The sequence below is a fragment of the Vombatus ursinus genome, unplaced genomic scaffold (genome assembly GCF_900497805.2).
Source record: "Vombatus ursinus unplaced genomic scaffold, bare-nosed wombat genome assembly UNPS02000546.1, whole genome shotgun sequence".
In the NCBI taxonomy this organism is placed as follows: domain Eukaryota; kingdom Metazoa; phylum Chordata; class Mammalia; order Diprotodontia; family Vombatidae; genus Vombatus; species Vombatus ursinus.
In genome coordinates, this window is record NW_020940324.1 from 808,588 (window position 1) to 832,938 (window position 24,351).

General features: G+C 46.4%; 1 protein-coding gene across 1 annotated transcript; it reads right to left on the minus strand.

Moving 5' to 3' along the window:
• Positions 1-459: 459 nt before the first annotated feature.
• On the minus strand, positions 460-18,261 carry CDC34 (cell division cycle 34). Its single transcript, XM_027860950.1, has 5 exons — positions 18,070-18,261; positions 11,512-11,598; positions 10,752-10,849; positions 9,240-9,374; positions 460-1,483 (listed from the first exon to the last, which is right to left on the minus strand). The coding sequence occupies exons 1-5, from the start codon at positions 18,244-18,246 to the stop codon at positions 1,270-1,272; spliced, it is 711 nt and encodes a 236-aa protein (XP_027716751.1). The 5' UTR covers positions 18,247-18,261; the 3' UTR covers positions 460-1,269.
• Between the last annotated feature and the right edge of the window lie 6,090 nt (positions 18,262-24,351).

A 24,351-nucleotide genomic window follows, 5' to 3' on the forward strand; every position in this document is an offset into this window, starting at 1 on the left:
TCCTCGACTGTAAAATGTGGAGGATAATAGCACTTACTTCCCCGAGGTGTTGTATTTGTGAAGTGCTTACTTAGCTCAGTGCCTAGCACGCAGTCAGCGCTATGTAAACACAATTATTATCATACAGGTAGGATTAGGCCTTTGATGTCCTGTCCAAACTCAGTCTGGCTCCTGCAAACCAAGGAGGACCATAGCCTTTGCCCTGCCAACTTCCGAGATGAGAAATTGCTTTGGAAACTCTTGAGGAGCTCTAGGAGTCTCTAACTCAAGCCAGAAAGAGTATTAGGCACTGACCCCAAGCAGGTTAAAAATGTTGAACTGAAGTCCCTTGAGTCACTGCTACTGATTCCCACAAGGGCCGTCGCCGCCCCCTACACAGCACACGTTTCTCATAAAGTAGTTTTATTTAATATTTCAAACAAAATGAAGCAGAGAAATTGATGAAAAATTAAACCCACCCACCCACTCCTAGAAAAAAAAACCTGTCTGCCCTTCCCTGCCCCAGTTGGTGTCAGCAGCTTAAGACCTAGGAGCCCCTCCAGACACTGGGGGCTCCTGCCTCAACGCATGGGCTGGGAGTGTGGCAGAACAGGAGAACCAAGGCCCACCCAGGGCCAAGGATCTCTAAGGTGAGTCTGCCTCCCTCTAGTGGTCTGATGGGATGCTGCAAGTATCCAGAGCACAGCAGGCTGGGAAGAACCCACAAAAACCAGCTCAGGCCTTTTTTCCTTCAGCCCACCACCCACCCCCGGCTGTGGCAGAAGCAAGACAGGCCAGCAGGCAGCGTGACCCCTCTCCCTCCCCCCAAATCATAGCTGCTTCATTCTTCACTCACCGAATGCACACAAAAGCCTGTAGGATCCTCTTAGGCTCACCCAGGCGGAGGAAATCACCAGGAGGGAACAAAGTGGGCAAGGTCAGACCCCAGAGCTTCCAGGCTGGAGGGCCCAAGGCAGCCCCTCCCCAGCAAGCCCCCCCTTCTGCTCCCCACAAGCTGGAAAATGGAGCCTCGGCTTTAAAGATGAGGAAAAAGGGCCTGGGGTGAGGGAACGGGGCATTCTTCTTCGAAGGGGAGGGAAAAAAAAACCACCCAAAACCCAAAAGGAGAAAAACCAAGATCAAACAGAAAACTAGAAACTCCCATGAGGTAGAGAGTCTGTGTTCAGGGCTGTCCGGAGTCTAAGAGATTTCCAAGCGAGTCTCCGGGCTCCTTGTCTGAGGTAAAATTTTATAAGTTTATTTCGGGCCCGGGGGTTGCGGGAGGTGGTGTCAGGACTCCTCCGTGCCGGAGTCGTCATCGTCGTCGCCGTAGCAGCTGTCGGCCTCCTCCTCCATATCATCATCCTCGTAGTAGTCGTCATAGAAGAGGTCTGAGCCCTCGTCCGGCGCAGGCGCCTTGGTCTTCACACAATACTCGGCCAGGGTTGTGGGCACCTTGACCCCATCCCGCTCCGCATCAACCTTGGTCCCCAGGACCTGCTTCCTGGGAAAGCAGAGGAGAGAGAAGGATCAGGAGGCGGCAGACAAGAGCCGAAAGAACTGATACACCTGCTCTGAATTCCAGCTCCATCCCTAACTCTTGGTGTGATGCTGCACAGGTCCCTCTCTCTCTGAATCACAGCTTAACCCTCTGTAAAATGGACCTAATGCTACCTGCCCTGCCAATCTCATGGGGACGTGAAAGATAAAAATCAAAGAATGGATGCAAGTGCTACATAAGCTGCTATCACTCCTCAGAAGGGGGCAGGAGACGGGTGCCAGAAGGCAAAGAGGAAGGGCAGAATAAGTGCTTGCCACAGAGGATGACAACGGCAGTGAGGCAGCATCAGCTCTCTTTTATTTCAATTTAAACTGACATTTCAGGGTCTGCTCTGGGTGAGACCAATCTGGAGGAGATCCAGATCCTCCCTTCATAAAGCCTAGAGTTCAACAGGAGGGAGAAGATAAAAATGACTGGAATACAAAATGGAGTGTGAAGATGCCCAGCGTTCATGGGAGGGGGCAAGGGCTTTGTGAAGGCCTGGTAGTACTGAGCAGGTCCCTGGGGAGGGCAAGAGAGGGGAACGTCCAGGCACAGATACAAGACCCAATATGCTACATTCTAAGAGCCCCAGCCCCAAAGCCAGGAGACTCTGGTTCAAGGCCCAGCTCTGTAATTCTGAGCAAGCCCCTTCCAGTTCTCGACCTCAGTTTGTCTATGAAATGAGGGCAAGGACTCAGATGATAAGTAAGGTTTATATGACATTCTTTAGGACCAGAAGACTTAGAAATGAAAGGGACCTTAGAATTCATTTTGTCCAGTCCTCTTATTTGGCTGACCAGGAACTTGAGACTTAAAGATGAAATGGCATGGCCAAGGTTGGCCGATTCCCATGCTCAAGCCCAGATCCTCGGACTTTAAATCTGGTCCAGCACATTTCCCCACCTAGTGATGCCTCTTCCAAGCCTCTCAGGTTCTGTCCAGTGACAACATTCTGTGCCTGAACAATGGGAAGGAGGCCGGGGATACTAATTTAGACAGACCCCAGGGGACAGCATAATAAGAGGAGAGGGGGAAGACAGGGCTAAGGAAACAGAAGGAGGACAGATTATAGAGGTTTTGATTACCAGGCTAAGGACTTTACTCTTTGAAAAATGGGTATTTGTGGAAAGTACCTGAGCAGAGGGACAAATCAGACGTTTCTGAGACGTGAGCGTGAGGAAATTGGGAGGACAATAATGTCATTAACTGAAAAAGGAAACAGGGAGAAGGGGAAAGGGAGAGGTAGAAGGGGGTACATTATCTGACAAAGAGGCATGAAAGGACTTTTATAGTAGAGGGGAAGATGGGGAACATGGGGGGGGGAATAGGTGAACCTTACTCTCACTGGCAGTGGCTCAAAGAGGGAATAGCGCACACACTCGGATACAGAAATCTATCTTACTCTACAGGGAAAATATGAGGTGAAGCGGATAAGAGAAGGGGAGGAGCGGATACCAGCAAGAGGAAGAGCAGATTGGGGGAGGAGGTAATCTTAAACAAAACATTTTTGAGGAGGGACAGGGTGAAATGGGAGAGAAAGAGAGAGAGAGAGAGAAGGATAAACAGGAGGAAAACAGGATGGAGGAAAATACATGGTAATCATAACTGTGAAAATGAATTTACAGCAAGTCTCTCTGATAATGATCTCCTTTCTCAAATATATAAAGAACAGAGTCAAATTTATAGAAGTAAGAGCCATTCCTCAATTGATAAATGGTCAAAGGATATGAACAGGCAGTTTTCAGATGAAGTAATCAAAGCTATCTACAGTCATATAAAAAAATGCTCTAAATCATTAATAATTGGAAAAATGCAAATTAAAACTCTGAGCTACCGTTCCACACCTATCAAATTGGCTAATATGACAGAAAAGGAAAATGACAAACGCTGTCAGGGATGTGGGAAAATTGAGACACTAATGCACTGCTGATGAAGTGGTATACTGATTCAACCATTCTGGAGAGCCATCTGGAACTATGCCCAAAGGGCTATAAAACCATTGCATACCTTTTGACCAACCAATTCCCCTACTATGTCTGTATCACAAAAAGGTAAAAAACAAAAAGGAAAAGTACCTATATGTACAAAAATATTTATAGTTGCTCTTTTAGTGGTGGCAAAGAATTGGAAATCGAGGTGGGAATACCCATCAACTGAGGAATGGCTGATAAGTTGTTGTATATGATTGTGATGGAATACTATTGTGCTACAAGAAATGACAAGCAGGAAGCTCTCAGAAAAACCTGAAAGACTTACATGAACTGATGATGCAAAGTGAAATGAGCAGAAACAGAACATTACATACAGTGGCAGCAATACAGTCTGACAATCAATTGTGAATGACTTAGTGATTCTCAGCAACACAATGATCCAAGACAATTCTGAAGGACGTATGATAAAAAATGCTATCCATCTCCTGATGGAGTCTGAATGCAGACCGAACCATAGTCTTTCTTCATTTTTCTTGGTTTTTTGTCTGTTTTCTTTCACAACATGACTAACGTGGAAATATGTTTTGCATGACTGCACACGTAAACCTGTATCAAATTGCTTGCCTTCTCAATGGAGGAGAAAAGGGGAAGGAGGGAGATAGAGAACTTGGAGCTCAAAAGTTTTAAAAAAAGGAATGTTAAAAATTGTTTTTACAAGTACTTGGGGGAAAAAAACCAAAATATTAAATTAAAAAAGAAAAGTAAATCAAGTAAACAGATCAAGAGGAAGAGATACTGAGTTGAGGAGCCAGCAGGACATCCAGCAGACAGATGGAAATGTGGGTCTGGAGCACAAAGAGAGATCAGGGCCAGGTCAAGGAAACAGAATGAGAGGCTTCGGAACTAAAATAACAGTTGAAGTTGTGGGAGTGGAACAAATCACCACGGAAAAGTGAAGAAACCTAAGGACAAGGCCATGGAGAACGCCTCCATCACCCTCCCTGTACATGTTAGAGAACATCTTGATTTATGGCGATATGTGAGAGAGAGAGAGAGAGAGAGTGAGAGTGAGAGTGAGAGAGAGAGAGAGAGAGAGAGAGAGAGAGAGAGAGAGAGAGAGAGTGTGTGTGTGTGTGTGTGTGTGTGTGTGTGTGTGTGTGTGTGTGTGTACGTACACAGGTATCTTTCATCTATCTACTTGAGAATTAAAGCCATAGAATGGCTTTAGGATGTCCTAAAAATAGTGGAAACACCTCCCTTTCTCATCAATATCCCCTCAGCCAGACTTGGCGAGACCACAATGACCCTTTGGCATCCCTGAAAAACAGGGAAGAATGGTTATACCTATGCACCAGGGATCCTTTGCCTTCTGGAGAAAGCAGCCCCTAAGGGCCAGCCACCTCAGAGGCAAAGACACTGATGCTGTAACTGAAGTCCTGCCACTTTCTTCACAGAAGAGCCATCCCTTTTTACCACCTACAAAGTAAGAGTTACAAATCTCATCTCCTCCATTCTTGTATGAACAGCAGAATGTATGGATCCTTGGAAAAAAGAATTACAATACAGACACACACAACCTGTTTCAGCCATGATCTCTCTGGACTGTGGCCTCCCAGGATCTAAATTCTCCAGAGCTGGAGCTCGAGGCCCCAAGGTGGTTTGGCCCAGGGCCCAAATTCCAATACATTGGAAAGCTTCTCATAGGATGACGTGATATATTGAAGCTGGATAGGGAAGGGGAAGGGCTATATATATTTATGCATATATTCTTGGTAGGAAAGGAAGGAGAAGCAATAGTGAAGCAGTGTGACACATTAAGAGTAACAGACCAAGAAAGAACCAGGCAACTAGAGTTTTGAGTTTCAAAATTATTTCACCTCTCAGTCCCCGCTTCCTCATCGGTAAACCTGGGATAATAATACTGATTATCTCCCAGGGGTGTTGGGAAAATCAAAACAGAAACAAACAACAAAACAGAAATTAGCCAATGTGAATTATGAAAACGGTCTTTGAAAACAACTTATTCTTAAGCCATGAACAGGACAGAGAATACATAGAGGCGAGACATAGAATAGAGGGGCTAGCTTGGGTTTCTTCAGTGCTAGATATGAAGAATTCTGAGCTTCTACTCCAACTTAGGACAAGCTAGATTCTCTCGGTGGAAGGGGTTACTGGGGATTATTCAATTAAGAACATACTGATCAAGAAGGTGACATGCACACTGCCTGTGGTATCTCTGTTAAGACCTCATTCAAGAGCTACCTTGACCAGGAAGCTTTCTGATTTCCTCCAGCTAGATGTGATCGTTTCACTCCTGTTATATTATGTGGCCCCTTATTTTTGCATCTCTCATAATACACTTCACACTACAGGTACTTGCGTACATGTCTTCACCAAGACAGTGCATGTGATGGAGTGGAAAGAGCCCTGGGCTTGGGAGTCAAGAGAAGCTGACTTCAAAGCTCACCGGTAGGGCTGACTCTAGCCGTGTGACAATAGGCAAGTCTTTTGGTTTTCCTCAATCTATCAATAAACATTTATTAGGTGTCTATTACATGCCAGGCACTGTTGCTGGGGATTTAGGGAAAAAAAAAAAGAAAAAGAAAAACAATCTCAAGGCTCATATACTCTATCGGGAGACACAAATGCATGTATCTCAAAAGTCTCAGTGCTTTAATGGTTTAAAACTGCACCAAGACTTTTGGGACACCCTGGTTAAAACCACATACAAAATATCTATAGAAAAATACAAATTAAACACCTAGTAGTTAAATACAAAGTAGTTAAGGGAGGGAGAAAAGGAAGGCACTACCAACTGGGGCTTTGTACAGAAGGCAGAGCATGGCTGTATCTTGAAGGAAGAGAGGGGTCCTATGAAGCAGAGGTGAGTAAAAGCAGAGATGGGAGATGAGGTGCTGCGTTTAAGGAAAAGAGAGACCAGTCTGGCTAGAGTAATGAAGGAAGGGCAGGAATGTATAAGGAGGTTGGGAAGAAGGGTGGGGACAGACTGAAGGCCTTTAAAACCTCACCAAGGAGTTAATATTTTATCCTAGAGGCAAAAGTGAGCCACTTGAGTTTACTGAGCAGGAGGAGTGACAGGTTAGAGTGACACTTAAGGAAAATCACTTTGGCATTAGTGTGGAGAATGGACTAGATGAGGGAGATTTGAGACAAGGTAACTGATGAGAAGTCATGGCTATATTCAAGCAAGAGGTGAAGCAAGGCCTGAACTAAGATAGTGGCTCTAAGTGGAGAGGAGCTGGATAGGAGCTATGTTGTGAGGCAGAATCAACAAATTTGGCAACTGATTGACTATGGTAAGAAAGACTGAGGGCTGGAGGTTAACACCAAATTTTAGGAACCTAGACTTGGAGACTAAAAGAATGGTGGTGCTTTAGACAGAAATAGGAAAGTCTGAAGGGGGTGGGTTTGGGGAAAAGATGAGTTTTCTTTCAGACATGCTGAGTTTAAGATGTTTCCAGGGTCATCCTAGTTTGAAATACCTAATAGTCAGATGGTGATGAGAAGAGAAAAGATCTGGATGTGTAGAGAGCTGGGAATTATCTGCACGGAGATTAAACCCACAGGAGCTGATGAGGTCCACAAATGAGAATCACATAGAGAAGAGGGCCCAGGACAGCATCTTTAGGAGGACCCACAATGAAGGGGCAGGATATAGAGGATAAGACAGCAAAGGAGACAGAGAAGGAACAATCAGATGGGTGTAATAAAAACCCAGAGGAGGAGAGTATGCAGGAAGGCAAGACAGTCAACAGTATCAAGGTAGGGTCATGAAGGGTGAGAACTGAAACAAAACAACCACATCTGGGAAGTGAGAGATCCTTGGCAACTTTGGAGAGGGCAGAATGCAAAGGACTAAGGAAAGAAAGTAGAGACAAGGAATACAGACAAGAGACTTGGGCATATTTCAAGGCAGTTGAGAAAAAAGAGGTAGATAAAGAATGACTTTAGAGACAGGGGATGACTGAGTGGGGTAAGCCAATAAAGAAGATGGGAGGAGGAGAAGGTCAAAGTCATGCAGCTCAAAGGTCATCTTCTACACAAAACCCTTCCTGATCTCCAGTAGGCAGTGCCCCTTCCCCCCAACTACCCACTATTTATTCTCTCTCTTCCTTTTGGTGAGGCAAATGGGGTTAAATGACTTGCCCAGAGTTACACAGCTAGTGAGTGTTATATGTCTGAGGCCAGATTTGAACTCGAGTCCTCCTGACTCCAGGGCCTGTGCTCTATCTACTCACTGCGCCACCTCACTGCCCCCACTATTTATTCTCTATCTCCTTATGTAGGTACTTCAGGCCTACCTCAAGAGTAAGCACTGTTTCCATTTTCATCTGTGTGCCGGCAGCACTTGGTACAGTATCTAGCACACAGCAAGGGTTTTATTATCTGATGCAGAGGAGTTAGCAATGGCGAGGAAAAAAGTGTAAGGATGATGTCCAGGGATTCTCAGAAGAGGCAATCCATGGGAAATGGCCTCAATTTTCTCAGTTAAGGAAGAGGTGAGGTTCTCAGCTGCGAGGTCAGAGGTTACGGGGATATTGAGGAGAGGACTGTCTCGTTGTAGTGAGGGTCTTAGTTGAGATTGGATAACATAAATTTGAGGCGTACCCAGACAGCACAGCAGAGAAGGGTGGTGGAAATAATCCACTGGCGAGGGATGAAGTTGACAACAGGATACAGGCCAAAGGAATTGAGAGGAAAAGGTAGAGCTGAACTGGTTAAATACAAGCTCAAGTTTGGGAGGGGAAGGAAGTGAAAGGAGAGCAACAGTCATAATGGCCTGAGAAAAGTCATGAATGATGGAGGAATTAGAGGTCACGGGGAGTCAGGATACAGTTAAGAGGAGTGAGACAGAAGGAAAAATGCAATGACAGAAAAAGAACACAGGGAGAGGCAGTGGTGATGAGGTGGGGTAAGGGAATGGGTCGGTCACCGTGGAAGAGCCATTCCAAGGGCACAGTGGAAAAAGTGGAGCATATCTGTAATGGGACAGTTATGGGGGAGGGTTGAGGGGGTAATCAAAAATAAAAGAAATTGATTACTCCTGATGTACCTGACAGAAGTGAGTCAGAAAGCTGAGAAAGATGTGGTGGGTATGTGATGAAGAAAAGAGTGACCTGGGAAAAGGCTGTGAGCTGTATCTAAGAGAAAGGGGAACCTCTTTTGAACGGGGTCGTGTTTGTGTGTACACACACGCACGCCCGTGTAAGAGATGGGGTAACCACAGAAGATAAGGCAGAGTCAGTCAGAGTAATGTCCTGAGAAAGTACTGAAAAGCCCAGCACAGAGCAGGTGTTTAATAAATATTTACTGACTGACTGATCACAGCACTTACCTCAAAGGCAGTGAGAATCAAGTGAGTTAATGTACAGAAAGTGCTTGGCAAACCATAAAATGCCATATGCAAGTCAAAACTGCTCCGTTTCCTCTAGTAGAGCTAAGCACTATGTTTTCCACCCAGCGGGCATTTAATATTTGTTGAATAAGAAGACTATTCCACGTCCGCGCGGACCACTCACAGCCTGCCTACCACTGGGCACAATATGGCACGATGGGAAGAGCCCCAGGCCCCAAGCTGGAAGAAATGGGTCTGGCCTCTGCTTGCCTCTGACCTCCAACTGCCTCATCCAGAGCGAGGACGATGAGGAGTCCTCTAGAATGCCTTGCCAAGGATGCTCTTCCATGAAAGTTATGAAGAGATCCTTATGCCAACTAAAGCACCATAAGAATGTGAAGGGCCTGACGGGCAGCTCCCTCCCACTCACCGGATGATGTCTGTATATTCCCGGTCCTTCCCTTTGCTGTCTTTCCATTTCCTGTACATCACGGAAGCATCCACGTTGGCTGGTGAGAAGGTATTGGGCTCATTTAGGAGGGAGATCACGCTCAGGAGGATGGTCCTACCCAGCAAAGGAAGGTTGGGAAAATTGCACTGAAAGTCATCTACTCAGAAAGCCACCCAGCGCTGAGACCCTTCCGTGGCCAGCAAGAGCTTTGCAGAAAGACACTGACATTTCTCATGGCACACAGAAATGAAGTCCACTCAACATGCCATAAAGGTAGGAAAGTGCCCACCTGAGACAGGCTTTGGGGATGAGACAAAGGCCCTAGAGAGGACGCCTCTGGTGGATAAGGGGGATGTTTCTAGGTAACTGACTGAGAAGGGATGTAGCTCAATGGATGAGAAGCAGGGAGGTATAATAAAAAAAAAAAAAAACCCATTGCATTTAGAGTCAAAGAATTGGGTTCAAATCTCAGCTCTGCAAAATCCACTCCCTGTGTAACCTTGGGCAAGTCTCTCCTCTTGGTCTCAGGTTCACTGGACGAGGCAGCCTGAGACCCCATTCAAATCTAAGTCGACGAGGCTGGCAGTATGTGATGGTCAGCTGTGTTTGTGTTTTCAGAGAATCTCAGCGTGGGAAGGGACCTGAGAGGTCATTTAGCCCAATCTGTACCTCAACAAGAATTCTCTTCCTCCACAATATCCTCAAATGGTCATTCATTTTCCTGGAATACTTCTAGTGAAAAGGAACCAACTACAATCCAGTTCACTTTTAGACAGTTCTAATTAATTATTAACAAGCTTTTCTTTACATTGAGCCTAAATCTGCCTCTATGAGCTCCATAAGAGTAGACACTGTATTACAGACGCTGTATTAACATATAATTATACATTAAAATGTATAATTTTATTTTCCTTAATATTTCTGCACACAGTATGCACGAAATGTTTGCTGAATAAATGGAATGAATGAAACATTTAAGCCTTCAATTACTACTAGTAGTATACTAGAGTATTGGCTATGCATACGGGTTGAGGGTCTAGCTAGGATAGAAACATTTCCTCTACTGTCTCCATTTTTCTCCCTGTCACTAAATTGCTGTGGGACCTTGGGCAAATCATTTCTCTGACTGCCTGTTTGCTGATCTGTAAAATGAGGAGGTTGCCCCAAAATCTTCAAGGTCCCTTTCATTCGTGACCTTCTACAAATCTGTAAGATGATGAGGGATACAGACAACAGCATCCCCACACTACCCTCCCCTCTGCGGGTGTCCCAACCTGAAGTCCCTTTCAAAGGCAAGCTTTGGCCTTTGAAGCCCAAGGACTGCTAGGGAGGTGGAGAAAGATGCCAAGTGAACTGCTACCCAAAAGCATCTCTTCAGGCCCTCCAATTCACCTTTGGGGAGAACTTCACTTCAATGTATTCTAAGAGTCATATGGTCATGAATCAATCCCCTCTTCTCAGTGGGACTTACCTCCCCTCGGGGGAACTCACCTGACATTTTGGGTGGGGTTCCATCGCTCAGAGGGAAGCTCTCCACTCTGGGGATCATCTACTGGAGGGTGGAGGATTGAGATACAAACATCCCCAGTCTGGTCATAAGCAAAGGGAGAGAAGAGAGAGAGGAAAAGAGGGAGAGACGGAGAAAGAAAGAGAGAGAGACAGAGAGAGAAAGAGATTAGCTTCTGTAGTTAGGACAAAAATTCAAGTCCTTTTTTGAGGGAGATGGGCCACACTGATGTGGCAAACAAGGACCTTTCCTTGAATAAACCCTGCTCCTCTCTGGCAGGAAAACAGGGGCATTTACATTCCCAAAGATAGTCTCACAGACTAGGATGGATAGCCCAAGCTAATTTCATCCATCATTTTGCCTGACTTAAGGCTCTAGTTACCTGCTTGTCCATATTCATGCTCCTTTTAAACTGAAATACCCTCCACCCTGAAACTGGCTTCAGGTCAGACACTAAACTAGTCCAGTCCCAGGGCAAGCGTCAGCTTGTACGAGACAAATAAATGCTCTGGGACATAGCACTAGGCGGTCTCATCTTGAGGAAGGATGTACACAAAGGCAGTCAGCAGACTGCAGAATCTTTGAGGGTGGGGCCCTGCCTTTTGCTTCTCTAGAACCCATCAGCATATAACACAACGTAAGTCATACAGCAGGCGTGTAAATACTTGTCCTGCTGAGTACCACTGGGGAAGGACTCATAAAAACCTCAGGAATCCCAAGGGGCAGAAACAACCTGGGGCTTACCTCATAGATGTTCGGGTGCCACATTTTGGTGAGGAACCGGAAAGCTGGAGGGGAGTAGGGGTAATCAATAGGAAACTTGAGGCGGGCCTGAGGAAGGAAGTAACAGGAAAAAAGAATGAGAAGGGAATGGCAGCATGCTCCTATGTGTCCTGGTAAAGCAGAAAAGGCACCAGCCTTTTCCCAAATTCCAATCCTGCACCAAGGTATTTACCAGTAGTGTGATTGGGCAAGCCAGTTAATGTCTTTGAACTTAGGTTTCCTGATCTTCAAAACAGGGCCAATAACACTGATGGTCCTACCTCAGAGGGCTAAAAGTGCTTTGGGAACCATACAGCATTAAGAGTTATTGTTATTATGGTGTTATATCGTAGGTACACTGGAATGGGAGTCAGAAGATCCCTGAGTTCTAGGTCTGGTTCTGCCACTTACTCTATGACTTCAGCAAATCACTTTGTCTTTCTAGCCTCCAACATGGAAGCTGTAACTGTTATGGAAGAAGAGAGACCCATGTCCCTAAAGACAGGTATAGAATTCTTCCTAGATACTCTTCCTCACCCTTTTCATGTTAACTGAAAACACAGTCTAGTCCCTTTACAAAACCCCATTCTATGTCTCTACTAGGCCAGTAACTTTCTTGGAGCCTACCTGGTCAGACTCTGCTCTCTATACAACTAATTTCAGACCTCAGGCACTTTCCGGACACCTGACAGCAGAATGCCTATCATTTATTTCTTCCCTGACAAAACTATCATCCAAGTCCCTTCCCTTTTTACCCTTGTGAACAGACCGGAAGCTCTCTAAGGGCAGGAGTTCCAGACTGGAAGTATCTGCCAGAGCAGCTCATGGCCCCACTTGGCCTTGGTAAGGGAACTCTGTTAGTGCACAGCTGGGTTTCTAATGGTCCTTGGAAGGGCCCAATACGTTTTTGGAAGTAGTTTTTTGTCCAAGGACTTTAAAGAGGGCTAGGGATCCTGATTTAAGAAAACTCACTTTCCCCTGCTGGCTATACTTGAGCACAGGTCTCTGATGTAACCTGTGCCAGTGTGTTGCAAAGCTTTTGTGATGACAGCTTTGTTGTCTTCCTCCTTGGCTGACCAGCTGGTGAAGCAGGTAAACAAAGGAAGTACAACTCAGATGTTTTTGTTTACTGGAAGCTGCTTAGGATGGCCAGGCCCTGAATCCTAGCTGCCTGAAATACATATGAAGAAGTTAAGAGCTGTGCCTGGAGGTTGACCAGCAAATGGCACCTTTCTTTGTGATAAAGGACAATCACAGATATTTCCAGGAGAGTCATTTTACCCAGTGATAAACCCTCAAAGGCACAGTTGGATGCTAAATCACCCCCAGCAGTACCTCCTGCCTCCCAGTTCTGTGAACCTTTTTTGGAAAAGTTAAGCACAGGGAGTTAGCCCATGGCCATTAGTTTCCAACTTTCTTACAAATACACACAATATTCTCAACTCTCAACACTGACTTCAGATTTAGAGAACAAAGTTGGCTAGTTTTTGAGGCTGGCAGGTTCTGAAAAAAGCCGTCTTCAAGAGAAGACTGTAGCAGACAAGAAAAAGTGGTCCCAGAAGTAAGTGTGCCATGATCCAGCATATACACTCCCTCACCAAAAAATATATCGAGAGTTGGATAAGAAGGAATAAAGTAATAAGTATATTCATCTCTTCTGAATCGGAGGTCTTAAGCTATCCTGACTGAGACCCCCTGGCAGATCCATTCTAATCAGGGTTCAGCAGAAAATTGGTGACCTTCCTCCAAAGGGAATGGGAGAATTTCCTAAGAACAAAAAGGTACGTGACCCTGGACAAGTCCCTTCTCAAGTGAAGGCTGGAAGACCTTTCATTGGCATGGTTTATAACATTCTTATGCATTCCATATATAGGGAATTCCTGTATATGAACATGAAGGAATGAATGAAAAATTTGCACTTAATTCTTAAGTGCTTATTCTGTGTCAAATACTTGGCAGAGTCATGGAGATACAAAGAGAATAACAAAGACAGTTCCTATCCTCAAGGAGCTTACATTCTAATGTAGAAGGCAATATACATAGGGGAATGCAAAGAGGAATACTTTGGTCCAGAAAGTTACATGGATAGTGAATGAGGGTATAGGGTAGTAGACTGACATACCCACCCAGGAACAATGGCAGAGTTGATTTGAACATGATTCATGGTCACACTGAACTATACGTGAGCTAAGCCTATGATTCTCTCTCTAGGTCTGTTCTCCCTTCTCTGTAAAATGAAAGGGACAGACTACATGCTTTCTTAAGGTGCCTTTTCCAACTCAGTCTATGAACTTGTATGGAATCCATGGAACTGATCCAGGAGGCAGTGTCTAATGGGGAACAACAAACAATAGATCATACTATGAAACTACAGATAGAGAGACGTCAGCAAAGGCCACAGGTAGGACTCTGGGCTATTTACTGGATCAAAGGTAGAGCTGGCTAGTTATGCCACACATCCAGCTGCTTCCTGGCAAGCAAAAACAGCTTTCTCAGAAAAGGGTTATACAGTTCACCTCTCTAAAGAGGGCAAGGTTTTCAGCACAAATGCTGGTCCCATTCCCTAATAACAATCCCCTCTTCTCTGGAAAGATGAAAAAATCAGGTCCAGGCTGACAGACCGAGTCCAGGTTTGAATCCCAGAGTTCACATCCTGAGTCCCACCCTAGGTCCTTTAGGCCTCACCTCAAATCGAAAACAAACATCACTCATACTGGCCTGTGAGACTTCTGGAATTACACCCTTTACAAAACTGGCAGCTGGGCCCCTGGCCCATTGGGTAACAGCCGTTAAAAGATCAGCACAATAATGCAAACACAGACATCTGCCTTGCCAGCACCAGCTTTCCCCTTGCCTGCCACCCCCAGAACGGCCTGATTGATCTCTTGTGGTCTCTCCCAGTTGATCCGGCTCAGTCATAGCTTCAACCTGCACTCTTGGCCAAGGTAAAACCAGGATGCCTTGGACCTGTGGGGGAAGGGAAGTAGCTCTGCAATCAGGACCAGGGTTTGAAAGCCTGTCCATGCTTAGAGAAAGATGGTTCTGGAATTGGCCCATGGAACCAGGGCTGACCTCTTATCTGGTAATCCTACTCCAGTTCTCATCCAGATATCTGTGCTGCCGCCATCCCCCACCCCAGCCCATTTTTGTCGGGGGGGAAACAGGATACAACAGAACCAAACTGAATAAAACTTAAACTATTTGGAATGATAACATTCCTGGTGACAAACCATTGCTCATAAGAACAGGAAAAAAAATTATTAAGGTTGCCGAAACCCCAAAGCTCAGGCCTCTGGAGTAACTGTTCAAAAACAAACACTTACTAAATTTAATTTGCTGACCTCAGGGCCAGAGAAACAGAGGGAAAATGGGAAGTCTATTTTAAGGGGCAAGTATAAGCCCTGACTTTTCTTTGTAAAAGCCCAGGATGTTAAAATCCTTGTCAAAGGGTCCAAGGAAAAGCAAACCTCCCCAAGTAAAATCTGTCTGGTTCCATTTTTAAGGGGGCCAATGGAGCAGCAGATCTTTGCAGAGGCCTTGCAGGGGCTAAAGGAGCAACAAGGTCCTGGCCAGGAAGTGACATGAGCTTCTTTGCCCCCATGGGGCTTGAGAGGTTACTGAGTTGCTTGATGGGCTGCATCTACAGGGGACACCTTCTGAACTGGCCTGTCACAAATGGGATAGGGAAGGGTGAACCCCCATCTCCTGAAATGCCAGTGTGGCTACTCTCATTTTCTGGTTTGCCTGGGCAGCTTGTGATGCTTTCGTTGGAAGACTCCAGGTAACAACAGCCTTCTGGGTCCAGCAAGCAGACAGAAAACCTGCTTCCAACTCAGCTCCAAACCAGCCTCCTCCCCCAGCCAGACCCTGTGTTCCCCAACAATAGGGCACTCTGCACTCCACTAGCTCCAAAGGACACATGAGGGAGTGAAGAGCTGCTATATTCAGGGTTCTTTGTTTCCTCTGGGGAGGGGAGAAGAATGGGAAAGGGGAAAACAGGGTAAGGAGCATGAAACAAGGTGGGGCAACAGAAACCCAGAATTAATGAAAGGCCCTAAATGAGGGCCTCACGACCCCCTAAATGAGAACAAAGAAAAGTATCCTTTTCTTTTAGGGTTGGAGAAGACAGGGAAAAAATATCATCAGGAGTGGGGGTAGTGATTTAGGAGTAAGGAGAAAAAAAACGAACGAATGGACTTGTCCTGGGGACATATGGTAAAGGATAGGAAAATTAAGGTTGGGGAGGGGGAGGTAAGAAAGGCAATTCAGACTACCCCTGGGAACAATTTTTTGGGGGGGGAAGGTTTGAGGGGATAATAAAAATAAAGTACCTTACAGAAGAAGTGAGTTGGAAAGCTAAGTATGTTGTGTGTATGTGGTGAAGAAGACAGTGACCTAGGAAATGGCTGTGGGGTGTGTCTAAGAGAAGGGGAACCTCTCTTGGATGGGATCATGTTTGTGTGTGCACACATGCCCATGTAAAAGATAGGGTAATTACACATGTAAGATATGAAAATCTGTTGTGTGAATCAGGAATATATAGGAGTGTGTGCCTGTGCATAAGATAAGGGAATGTAGCATGTTATATAAGAGATAAGGGGACTTAGCGTGATGTGTATCTAAAAGAGAGATGAACTCTGTGTGTGTATGTGTATGTATGTGTGTGTGTGTGTGTGTGTGTGTGTGTGTGTGTGTATAAAAGATAGGGGAATTCTAGGACATGTGTGTGATGAAAGAATCCAGTCTTTGTTATATAATACATGGGAAGACCTATTCTCTGTGTACTTGTGCTGTGTGTAAGAAATGATGAAAATCCCTAGTGAGTGTGTTTGTATGTAAGAGATGGAGGTAACTCTCTTGCCTGTGTGTGCATGTGTATAAGGGATGAGGAAATCTATCCTGTGTGCATACAAGATGGGAGAATCTATTCTATATGTGCATATAAAGGAAAATATGCAAGTGTGAAAGAGATAACAATCTATTGTGTGTGCTTGTGTAAGAGATGAGAGATCATACACATATATAAGAAATGAGAATCTATCATGTGTGTGCATGTAGAAATCTATTCTATGTATGAGATTAAGAAGAAAATCTATCGTATGTATGGAGAATCTAGCTTGTGTATATGTGAGAATAACAGGTATGCAGAAGAATCTATTGTATGGGGGAGGCAGACACACAACACAATTGTGTACGTTGTATAAATGGGGAGAGTCTATTAAATATGTATATGTGTTGCGTGTGTATGGAGAATCTACCACCTGTGTGTGTACAGAGAATCTATCTTGTGTATGTTGGAGAACAAAATGTATATGAGGGCCTATGTATGTCATGTGGATGTTGGGGGAGACTATCACCTTTCTTTTTTGGGGGAATCTTTTGTATGAACATGAGTAAGATGGGAAAACTTATCACAATGCTTGTGTAATGTACGTGTGTCTCTACAGTAGTACGTGTATCATGTGAGAATGTAATATATATATATATATATATATATATATATATATATATATATGCATGTAAATGTGTGAGAATTTATCCTCTCTCTGTGTGTTCATATGGTTGGGAAAGATCTAGCCCGCATGTGTGTGGGAGGATGGAAAGGTAGAAATAGAATCTACCATGCCTGTGTCTGCAAGTGTACTGTAGAATCCACTCTACATACATGCAAAAGAGAAGACAATCTATCCTGCTGTATACATAAGAGAAGAGAGATTCAATCAAGCCTTCATGTGAAAGAAATGTTAAGAACCTAGCAGAGGAGGAGGAAATATAAAAGACTGGAAACCAATCGTCATGGGGGGTGTGTGTAAAAGAAGGTGGGAAACTATGTAGAGGCAGTGTAAAAAGGCAGAAGAACCTGCCATTGGGTGAGGTAAGAGATAAAATGGTAAATCAACTATGGGGTAAGAGATGGAAGAACCTACCATGGAGAGGAGTAAAAGATGGGGGAGGTAAGACATGGGGAAATCTACCATGAGGTGTGGTGGTGGTAAGAGACAGGAGAACCTACACGGGGCGGGGGGGAGGTGTGATTGGGAATCTACTATGGGGGAGAATAAGAGATGAGGAATCTTCCATGGGGATGGGTAAGAGATGGGGAATCTACTATGGAAGGTAATAGATGGCGGAGCCTACCATATGGGGGGAAAGAGAAGGCGAATCTATTATGGGGGCAGGACAAGAGATGGGTAATCTACGGGCAGGAGTAATAGATGAGGAAATTTAGCATGGGAGGGGTAAGAGACAGGGAACCGACCATATGGGAAGAGATAGGGAATCTATTATGGGGGAGGATAAGTGATCGGGGAACTTACCACGGGGGGAGGGTAATAGATGGGGGAACTTACCACGGTGGGGGGGGGAAGTAATAGATAGGAGAACTTATCATGGGAGGGATAAGAGACGGGGTATCTACCACGACGGGGGGGGGGGGGGGAAGAGATGGGGAGCCTCCACGGCAGTGGGGAGTGGCAGGCGAAGGAACCCCACGGGGTGGCCGGGCCCCCACGTTAGAAGCCGGGCTGCTCTCCGCCTTACCTTGAAGTAGCCGCCCTCGTAGTAGGTGTTGGGGGGCCCGAAGATGGCCACCTCCCAGTTGTACAGGTCGCCCTCGTCCACCAGGGTCACCCGGAAGCCCTCGACCGGCTCCTCCTGCAGCCCCTTGAGCTCCAGGAGCAGCGCCTTCTGCGAGCTGGGCACCAGCGGCCGGGCCATGGCGGTGCAGACGGAAGCAGTGGCCGCAGCAGCGGCAGCGGCAGCAGCGGGGGTCAGGGAGGCGGCGGCGGCGGCGGCAGCGGCAGCGGCAGCGGCGGGGGCGGGTGCCGAGGTCGAGGTTGACGGTCCGGGCTGCGCCGCGTCGGGGGAACTAGGCCGCACGGCCGCCCCGGACTCGCGTGACGGGCCGGGCCGAACGCTCTGGGCAGGGGGGGAGGAGGAGCCGCCGCCGCCGCCACTGCCGGGAGCCGCCGCCTCCGAGCCCTGAGCTCCCGAGTGCTCCACTCGCTCTGGATCCCCGCTCCCTCCCCAGCCCAGCCCAGCCCAGCCCGGTCCCCCGCTCCGCCCTCTCCTCCTCCGGCCTCTCCCTCCCTTCAGCCCGCCCTCAGCCGCCGCCTCCTCCTCCTCCTTCTGCTTCCCCTTCCCCTCAGGCCGCTGCTCGCGCAGGGCACACCGGGAACTGTGGTCCGCTCTGGCCCGCCGGCTTTGGGGCGCCTGCGCCGGGATGCCCGCCCGTCTACCTGCCCGCCCTTTCGCTCTGCCTGTATCGCCCTCTGGCCCCACTGACTACCTTTGCCCGCGCTTGCGCCTGAGCCTGCGCCTGCGCCACTCCGCCGGCTACCGCGAGCCCGTTCCCCCCCCTCCCGACCGGCCTATTCAAGGGGGAGAGGAGAGGGGGGCCGAGCGCGCAGGCGCGCCTCAGCCGCGATTGGGTTTCTCCCCAGGCCGAGGCCGCAGCCGCCCTAGCCGGGACTACAACCCCCAGACGCCTCTGCTGGGGGACACAGGGAGGGGAGGTTGCAGGGATGGGTAGGCGTTGGAGCCGGTGGCGGCCCCGTGTGGTTGGGTTTGTTGTTTTGTTTTGTTTTGGTTTTTTTGTGACGTCCCTTCACCCCCCACCCCCTGAACTGGTGAGGGCGGGGCTAGGGTAGGAGGTGAAGGCTAGGGTGGGGAGTAGGGGGAGGAGGGACAGGGAAGTGGGTCAGCTTAGCTGGGCAGGACCCGAGGCCAATCCAACCCGACAAACTTTTTTTTTTTTTAAAGAATTTATTATGAAGGAACTGGGCGTGTTCATCCTGGAGAGGAGAAGGCTGGGGGTTGGGGCATGACCGCAGCTGGCCTCGAGCCTTGTTAGGGCTCGAGGCGTCTGACTTGTTCTGCCTGGCCCCCGAGGGCAGACCTGGGGGAACGTGCAAAGGTTTCAGACAGCCCTCGAGTTAGGGGAGCTGTCGCGAGTGGAAGTGCTGGCCCCCGCAAGTAGCGAGCTCCCCGTCATGAAAAGGCCGACCAAGTGTTGCACGCCGTCTGCAGGGGCTTCCTGTTCAGTATGGCCTGGGCAGATGGCTTCGGGGGTCCGTTGTTCCACCCGCCATCACCTCCAGCCTCCGGGGACCCCGAGTCTTTTCCACCCGAGGCTTTGTCTGTATTTGACGGGCAGGGAAGCCGAGGCTTTGCCGGTTGGAGAGACGATGAGTGGGTGGGCAGATGCTTGGACCACCCCTATACCCAACTGAAAAGCATGACCTAGAGCCCGCAGGCACGAGCCCACGCGGATGGATTCTGTGCCGTGACTCAGTGGCAGCGAAAGCTGCTTGAGGACAGCCTTTTGTTTTGGTTTTGCCTTGGGCTGCCCAGCACGAGACCTGGCACGGAGCAGGTAGTCAATAAATAAAGGCTGGTTCAATTTGAATTCGTCTGTTTCCTTTGGCAACAGTTGCTTACTTACTGCTTAAGAAGGACAAGCCAGGGTGTCCTTGTTTCTGGGCCGACTCACACATCCGGAAAGATGCATGCAGGGGCCGGGGTGGGGTGGGGGGTAGGGGAGTATGCCCAAGCATTATAGTCCCAGGTGCTTGTTGACCAGTCACTGATGAGGACTTTGATGTGGTGCTGATGATATAATATCTATATTCAGTGCTTCCTCCAAACACACGCCCCTAATGTAAGGGTCGTTTTTTGTAGTATCGATGATGTCTCAGTGCGAACTCCCTTTTTATTTTGTTTTTATGCCCCCTTGTATGGGGGAGATATCCTCACTGCCAAAACATAGGCCTCAAAAGTGGGTCAGCCAGGACCAAGGACAATCTGGCCATACTCACTACATGTGGCAAAATAAATGGAAGCCGTCCCCTCTCACCCCGCCCAGTGCATGCAGTAGGAGGGAATGAAGCCGCTGTTTCTGTAACCTTGGAAAGACCACAAAGCACTTGGATTTGAACCCCACTTGCCAATTAGTTGTGTGACTGTGGTGGTCCAAGGGACTAAACTTTTCAGAGTCTCAATCTGTAAAATGGAAATAATGAAATCCATAGTCTTTATCTCACAGGGTTATCTAAAGGATCAAATTATATGATACATACAAAGTATCTGGCAACTTTAAAGCACTGTATAAATGACAATTATTATTATTTCCTCTTGTGTAAAATGAGGTGCCTTCCCTCTCGAACACCCTCTGTTCTGTGAATAAATTCAATAAGCTCTCTTATCCAAAGGGGAAGGGTATATCAGCTGCTTCAGGAGGAAGAGGGGATGATCCTCCCTCACTGGCTGGGTATGCTAGAGGGGGGATTGATGCTCATGCCTGGGTTAGACCAGTTGGTTCCTCCTAGCTGAGATTCTGAGATTCAGCGAAGACAGGTACAGAGAAGGAAGACAAAGGAGGGACAAGAGATGCATGATGAGTCATCTTTCCCCTGCCCTCAGACAGTCACAGCCTCGTTGGCACCCTGCACATGAACATGGCGAGATTACATGACAGGGCTAGATGTAAATAACCCCAAGACAACAAGGGAAGAGGTGTCACAATGCCGGATATGATTCACTGGAAGATGAGCTTGTCAGTGCTGTAGGAGTTCAGGAAGGGGGAAATCAAGGAAGGCTCAGCAAAGGAGGTAGTAGCTGACTTGGCCCTATAGGGATTTGGATAGGCTGAGCACGTGGGAAGGCAATATAGGAACATTCCGAGAAAGAGGAAGGGGGAATTGTCCAGAGGTGGACAGCATGTTTTGGAGGCTGGTAATAAACCAGTCTGACTGGAATAGGGAGATTCCTCAAAGAGGCGAGGGGAGATAAGTCGGACAGGTGGGTTGGTGACAAACGCCAGGTGGAAAAGTATGGACTTTTTCTTTATGTTTAAGGCAATTGGGAGCTATTGAAGGTGTCTGAACAGAAGAGGGACCTGTTTTGAGAAAATAATTCTGGATCTATGAGGAATGACTTGGAGAGAAAGAGATCAGAAACAGGGAGGCCAATAGTCCATGATGAGAGGATGAGGAGAAGGGCATTTATAAAATGTATACTACGTACCAGGCACTATGCTAGGCACTGTAAGAATATTTTATTATTTCTCAATGTTGAGGGAGGGACTGGAGGGAGTGAAAGAATTTGGAATTTTAAAAAATTGTTTAAATGAATGTTAAAAATAATAATTTTTTGAAAAAGAATATGTCATTTGATCTCACAATTCTGTGAGGTAGGTGCTGTTATTATCCTAATTTTTTTAGTTGTTGTTCAGTCGTGCCTGACTCCTCGTGACCCCATTTGGGGTTTTCTTGGTAAAGATACTGGAGTGGTTTGTTGTTTCCTTCTCCAGCTCATTTTTACTGATGAGGAAACTGAGGCAAACAGGGTGAAGTGACTTGCCCAAGGTCACACAGCTAGTAAGGTCTGAGGCTGGATTTGAACTCAGGAAGAGGAATCTTCTGATTCTAGGCCCAGTACAATGTCCACTGTATGCCACCTAACTGTTCATTTTACAGATGAGGAAACTGAGGCAGACAGAGGTGAAGTGACTTGCCCAGAGTCACACAGATAATTGAGACCATATTTATTTTTATTTATCTTTTATTTTTTTAAATTTTTTTGATTCATTAATTAATTTATTTTTAGTTTTCAACATTCACTTCCACGAGATTGTGACTTTTCAACATTCACTTCCACAAGATTTTGAGTTCCAAATTTTCTCCCCATCTCCCTCCCCTAACCCCAAGACAGCGTGCATTCTGAATACCCTTTCCCCTAATCTGAGACCAAATTTGAACTCAGGTCTTCCTGATTTAAGGCCCAATGCTCTAGTAACCTACACTTATATAGCACCTCCCATGCGTTATCTCAGCTAATCCTCAAGGTAGCCCTATGAAGCCAGTATTGCATGTTATCTTTATTTTACATAGAAGGAAACTGAAACTCAATAAAGTTAAATGACTAGCCTAGGGTCACACAGGTAGCACGTGTCAAGAGGCAGGATTTGAACCCAGGTCCTTCTGACTCCCAAGTCTAGCACTCTACCTACTATGTCATGTTGCTCTCTTTCAAGAGAAGTGTCATGGAGTTGGAATCAGCAGGACTTGGTGATGAATGAGATGTGAAGAAGGAGGAAGGGGGCCAACCTTGAGTGGATGGAGGTGCCTTGAATAGAAATAAGGAAGTTGGGACGAAGAGCTAAGTTGGGATTTGTTTGGGGACGGGGTCAATGATGAATTTGGTTTTGAGACAATAAATGAAGGGACCAGTAAGCAAGCAGAGCTGTACAAGATGTAGTTAAAGCATATAGGAATGGAATTCAGGATAGAGAGAGGTGGGAGCTGGGCGGGCCACAGCTCTGTGTCACCCAATTTATGGGGCAATTAAAAGTAAGGGAGATTGTAAAGGGCAAAAGACCCACATGTACACAAATATTTATAGCAGCTCTTTTTGTGGTGACCAAGAATTGAAAATTGAGGGGATGCCTATAAATTGGGGAATGGCTGAATGAGGTGTGGCATATGAATGTAATGGAATACTATTGATTCCATAAGAAATGATGAACAGGCAGATTTCAGAAAAACCTGGAAAGACTTCTTAGGGCTACCTTGAATGAACTGATGCTGAGAGAAGTGAGAAGAACCAGGAGAACATTGTACATAGTAAGAACAACATTGTGGGGCGGGGGGAGAAGTGGGAGGAGGAGAAAACTCAAAACTCAAACTCTTATGGAAGTGAATGTTGAAAACTAAAGATAAATAAAGAAAGAAAGAACATTGTACAATGACCAACTTTGTTAGACTTAGCTCTTCTCAGCGATATGAGGATCTAAGACAACTCCAAAAGACTCATGATGGAATATGCTATCCACATCCAGAAAAAGAACTATGGAGTCTGAATGCAGATTCAGATGTCAAACTATGGCATCTCTCTCTCTTTTTCTTCCTTTCTCATGGTTTTCCCCTTTTGTTCTGATTCTTCTTCCACAATATGACTAATGTAGAAATATGTTTAATAGGATTGTACGTGTATAGCCTATATCAGATTGCTTGCCCTCTTGGGGAGGGGGGAGGGGAGGGGAGGGAGAGAGAAAAAATTTGGAACTCAAAATCTTATAAAAGTGAATGTTGAGAGTTATATTTACATGTAATTGGAAAAAATAAAATACTATTAAGTACGAAAAATACTAAAAAGAATAATTAAAATATTTTAATGAAAAAAAAGAGAGATTGTCAAGACAGAATGTGAAGAGACACAGAATCTCAGAGTTCATCTAGGCAAATCCATTGCTGAGCCAATGCAATCCAAGCCAACAAGCATTTATTAGATGCCTGCTGCGTTTAAGAACAGTACCATGCTAAGCATTGGTTATAATGGAAAGATGAAACAACCACAAGATAACAAAAAACAGTCACAGTCTTCAAGAGGCTTAAGTTACACTTGAGGAATCTACAGGATCTGAGCTTTAGAGCAGGAATTGACCTCAGATCTGGCCCAAACCCATCATTTTCCTGATGAAGAAACTGAGGACCAGAAAGATGACAAGTGACTCGCCCAGTTTCACATATTCAGTCCATTGTAGCAGAGAAGAGATTCAAACCCAGGCCTTCTGACGCTTACCTGATGCAGCCAGGGAAGTACATACATATCATGCCAGATTGATTAGGAGAGTCCCTGATCAATGCGGAGAGTTCCCCAATCAACTTGATGAAATTGGGGGGGGGGGTTTGTCCTCTGGTGGCCTTGCTGAGAGGACTCAGGACTCCTGATTGGTTCCTGGTGACCCCTGAGGCTGCCTCCAAAAAGAACTGGGAGGGTACTCAGGTGGACAGACTTTTCAGAGGAGCTGCCCCACTCTGGTAT